This window comes from Carassius gibelio, chromosome A25 (assembly GCF_023724105.1).
Source record: "Carassius gibelio isolate Cgi1373 ecotype wild population from Czech Republic chromosome A25, carGib1.2-hapl.c, whole genome shotgun sequence".
NCBI lineage: Eukaryota > Metazoa > Chordata > Actinopteri > Cypriniformes > Cyprinidae > Carassius > Carassius gibelio.
The window spans coordinates 19,225,189-19,230,188 of NC_068395.1; the positions used below are offsets into that span (position 1 = coordinate 19,225,189).

Sequence of the window (5,000 nt, forward strand, 5' to 3'; positions counted from 1 at the left end):
TTCGTTCTCTCCATATATCTATTAGATCATTTTTATCAATTAATTTAAGCAATTCATCCCTTCCACTATCTCTTTTAAAAACCATATCTTTGGCTATATCCATTCTACTCAAAGCAGTGTTAAAGTCACCCATTAATACAACCTTTTCCCACTTTTCTATATAATCATTTAAATTATTAAAAAATATTTTCTTTTCATCCTCTGCATTTGGAGCATGTACATTACATAAAATTATAGTTTCTCCTCCACAGACCATTTTCACAATTATACATTTGCCTTCTTTATCACAATATATAATTTTAACATCATCACATATATTTCTTTTAACTAAAACTGCAACTCCTTTTCCTCTTTCACCATCACCATTATTATAATAAATTTCCCCCTTCCATCTTCTTTTAACATCTTCCATCTTTTCATTTTTCCAATTTGTTTCTTGCAATAAGATCACATTTGATTTTTTACACAGTTCTTTCACTTTTTCAAATTTTTCCTCTTTCAATAAACCTCTAACATTTAATGATATAATACTTAAAAGGCTAATAATTAAAAAGTTATTTCCTATATACATCCTTCATTTTCTTCTTCCCTATTCATCAGTACCCCAAATCTGTTTTCATCAAATTCTTTTCTTTTCTTCTGCCTTCTATTTTTAACCATTTCTATATTGGGGGTTACCTTTATGGATCTTCTTCTCTGTATTCTTTCCTTTCCCATTTCATTAGATTTCTCGTTGTCTCCTTTTCCCAAATCCTCTTCTGTTTCCAAGTTATTTTGTACTTCTTCCATTTTGTCCTGTTCCTCCGTCATTGTTTGCATTGTCTCTAGTGATGTTTGAATGTCACTTTCCATTTGTCCATCATTGTCCTTTTCTTTCTGATGCTCCACTTCATTTTCTGCACTGTCCATCAAGCCATTTTGTTCTTCTTCCTCCATCCTTTCCAGTGGATGTATATCCTTTTCTGTTGAGTCCTGAATTACCTTCCATCCTTGTCCTTCTACACTCAAAATTTCAGTCTCTTTTATTTGGTTATCATCTCCTTCTTCTTCTTCATTCTCCATCCAACACTCACACTTCACCAATGCACGTTTACAATCTGGGCACTTTACAGCATTGCAATTACGAGCATAATGTCCCTGCTCCTCGCACTCATGACACTTCAAATCAGGACAGTCTTTGAAGACATGACCAGGATCCATGCATAGCCTACAGATTTTCATCTGCCTATCATGCATGATCCTGAAGTATTGTGGCCCTTCGGCCGTTTCAAATTTGGTACTATAGGGCAGGGATACCACCTCTTTTGGAAATCGGACTTTAAGGTATCTTGTTCCATCCGCTATTCTTGTGGCAGGGTAGTATCGCCTTTTAATGTCTGATGTCGGGGCTACGCCCCACATTTCCAACTTTGAAAGAATGTCTTTATTATCGATATATGCTGGTAAGTGCATAAAAGAAACAATGCATTCTCTTGTCTGCAATTTCCTGATTTCACACATCTTCTCTTTTATCATTAAACCATCCATTAAATCATCACACATATGTTCATCCTCCAAAGTCAGTTCATATTCTCTATCTGGTCTTGGTCTTACGGCCAACAGCTTTCCAAATCCAATCTTTGCTGTCACAGCCTCTATAATGTCTTCCACCTTTGCATCTCTTAAATCCATCAGATTCACAATTACTGTAGCTTCCTTCAGAAAAGACTTGTTTGCAAATCGTTCCTTTGCTTTGCCACCAAAACTATTACTATTCCTTCGAATTCCAGTATCTTTTGCCATTTGTTGTCCACATTCTTCCTTTCGTGTTTCTCTTGCCATATCCTTATTCATTACCGTTAATCCATCCGTTGTTGACATTTCCAAAAATAAAAACTCCCCCCAGCAGCTTTAACTGCTGGGGAGTCCAATTTAGAAAAATTATAAGAGACAAAAAAAGAAATAACAAACTAACAAAACAACAAAAAAGGTGGGCCTCTCCCACCAACTGCTATTGCAATGCTTCCTGCCAACTCACTTCCTGTTGCACTCTATCGCCCCCAGGTTGGTATGGCCGTAAGCGAAGACTGCCGCAAAGAGAAGGCTATTTAGAGATCAGCCAATCTAATCGCCAGTACATTATATAAGTAGGAAAGAAAACCCAAAAGCTTAAAGCACCTGGTATTCCTAGCCGGTCTCTCATCCAAGTACTAACCAGACCTAAGCCTGCTAAGATTCAGAGATTGGGCATCGACTCTTTTTTTTTTTTTTTTTTTGCAAAATTATTATATAATTTGTGAAATTTTCCAAAAAGTTTAAAGCACCTGGTATTCCCAGGCAGTCTCCCATCCATGTACTAACCAGGCCCAAACCTGCTAATATTCAGAAATCGGGCATTGACTCTATTTTTTGGCAAAATTCTTATATACTAAGTGAAAATTTTCCAAAAAGTTTAAAGCACCTGGTATTCCCAGGCAGTCTCCCATCCATGTACTAACCAGACCCAAACCTGCTAATATTCAGAGACCGGCATTGACTCTATTTTTTGGCAAAATTATTATATACTAACTGAAAAATTTCCAAAAAGCTTACAGCACCTGGTATTCCCAGGCAGTCTCCCATCCAAGTACTAACCAGGCCCAAACCTGCTTAGCTTCCGAGATCAGACGAGATCGGGCATAGCCAGGTTGGTATGGCCGTAAGCGAAGACTGCCGCAAAGAGAAGGCTATTTAGAGATCAGCCAATCTAATCGCCAGTACATTATATAAGTAGGAAAGAAAACCCAAAATCTTAAAGCACCTGGTATTCCTAGCCGGTCTCTCATCCAAGTACTAACCAGACCTAAGCCTGCTAAGATTCAGAGATTGGGCATTGACTCTTTTTTTTTTTTTTTTTTGCAAAATTATTATATAATTTGTGAAATTTTCCAAAAAGTTTAAAGCACCTGGTATTCCCAGGCAGTCTCCCATCCATGTACTAACCAGACCCAAACCTGCTAATATTCAGAGACCGGCATTGACTCTATTTTTTGGCAAAATTATTATATACTAAGTGAAAAATTTCCAAAAAGCTTACAGCACCTGGTATTTCTAGGCGGTCTCCCATCCAAGTACTAACCAGGCCCAAACCTGCTTAGCTTCCGAGATGAAACGAGATCGGGCATAGCTTTTTTTTTTTTTTTTTTTTTTAACATTTTTTTTTTTTTCTAAAAAAGACTCATACATACATTTAACATACATTTTAAAAACAATCTAAATTACATTTTTGCAATAATACATTAAAATGAAAATATGTCATTTCAAGGAATGGATTCCCTTTTACACTTTTTTTTACAAACACTTATTTTTCATCTTTCATATTATAGTAACAAAACAGAACATTTAGATTAAAACACATCTTTATCCTAAAAAAATTGCACACATGTATTTTTGTCTTCTTTTGTTTGACCATGTTTCTTCTGCTCCATTTAACAAACCTTGCAATGTTTAAGATGCAATTTAAAAAACACTCATTATTGACATTTATTAAAATAGCGACCCCTCTTTTCCTTCCTATATCACAATTACTATACATTTCTCCATTCCACAATTTTCTGATTTCATCACTTATTTTATCTTCCCACCTCATTCCTTGTAGACATAACATATCCCTATTTTTAGTCAGACACATCAATCTTTCAAACCTTTGACTTTGGGATAAGTCTCTAGCATTCAATGAAACAATACTTAGAAAACTCATTAAGGAAAACACAGGATAAACCAAAAACCACCACTCAATTAGTTTCATTGTCTTTAAAGAAAACATGTCTTGCTTCCCCCATTTCCACTTTTCCTCCTTTCCTTTAGCGCATCTCTTCTTATTTTCTGCTTTTTAAGAACCTTTTGAATGTCAACTCCACCTTTTGTTCTTGCTTTTACACCTCTATTCAGTCTTTCTATTCCTTTATTTTCCAAACCAAAAATCCTCCCCCCATTTTCCACTTCTCTTACCTCCGGCAGTATCTTCATTCCCTTATCCTCATCCTTTTCTTGACCTTTTTCATAGTCCATCCCAGTCGTGTCCACTTCTTCCTTTTCCTTAGAAAAGTCTTTGTTAATCAAAATTCTTTCCTCTTTGTCTACTCTTTCTCCCTTCTCCATTCCTTGTTCTCCATCTTTGCTCTTTTCTTCATTCTCATCTTTGTTGGTTTCCTCCTCTTCCTCATTGTCCTGTTCATCTTCCTCTCCTTGAGTCTGCCGCAGTGAATCATTTAAATGATCAGTTGCAGTATCTCCCATCACCTCCTGTATGTCCATATTTGTGTCCTCATTTACCTCATGTTCCATCTCACATCTGCATCTCATGATTGCTTTGTCGCAGCCTTGGCACCGTGGGACTTTGCAGTCCCGCGCATAATGCCCCTGCTCAAAACAGTCTCGACATTTGAATTGCGGACAGTCCTTTTTCTCATGTTCCACACTTACACAGATCCTGCATGTCTTCAGCTGGTTGTCATGAATCACTCTGTAGTACTGCACTCCTTCTTCAGTCATGAACCTGGTATTATATGGCAAAGATGTCACTTCTTGTGGAAACTTTACCTTTAGAAAACGTGTTCCGTCCGCCACTGTTGTCCCCGGATGATATCTTCTTCTTAGAGGCAAAATGGGAGTTACTCCCCAATTTATCAGTTTTTGAATAATTTCCTCATCTTCTATATAGCTGGGCAGACTCAAGAAAGATACCATTCTTTCTGTTGCACACAGTTTCCTTATCTCACATTCTTTTCCGTTAATCATGATTCCATTCAACAGTAAATCACAGTCCAACTCACTTTCCATAGTCATTTCAAATTCATTGTTATTCTTTCTTCTTAGTCCGATCAGTTTTCCAATTCCTACTTTCTCTTCAACTGATTTAATGATCATTATTACTGTTGTGTGTTCTATATCTTTTACAGTCATTGTTAATGTTGCTTCTTTTCTGTATTGCCTCTGATACTTTGTTTGTTGGCTCAACCTCTTTATCATTTGCTGTCGTT

At 36.6% G+C, this 5,000-nt stretch overlaps 1 protein-coding gene and 1 non-coding gene across 4 annotated transcripts in view; both read right to left on the minus strand.

Annotated features, from left to right (window-relative positions):
* Positions 1-2,564: 2,564 nt before the first annotated feature.
* On the minus strand, positions 2,565-2,683 carry LOC127948120 (5S ribosomal RNA). The gene has a single exon (XR_008151867.1). It is a non-coding gene; the product is annotated as a 5S ribosomal RNA (ribosomal RNA).
* Positions 2,684-3,391: 708 nt separating this feature from the next.
* Positions 3,392-5,000, minus strand: part of LOC127947410 (glutamic acid-rich protein-like) — a 255,412-nt gene continuing 253,803 nt past the window's right edge. For all 3 annotated transcript variants that reach the window (XM_052544520.1, XM_052544521.1, XM_052544519.1), the window contains exon 2: positions 3,392-4,260. In XM_052544520.1, the coding sequence (XP_052400480.1) occupies positions 3,772-4,260 (489 nt within the window). In that variant the 3' untranslated portion in view covers positions 3,392-3,771. The remainder of the gene's footprint in view (positions 4,261-5,000) is intronic.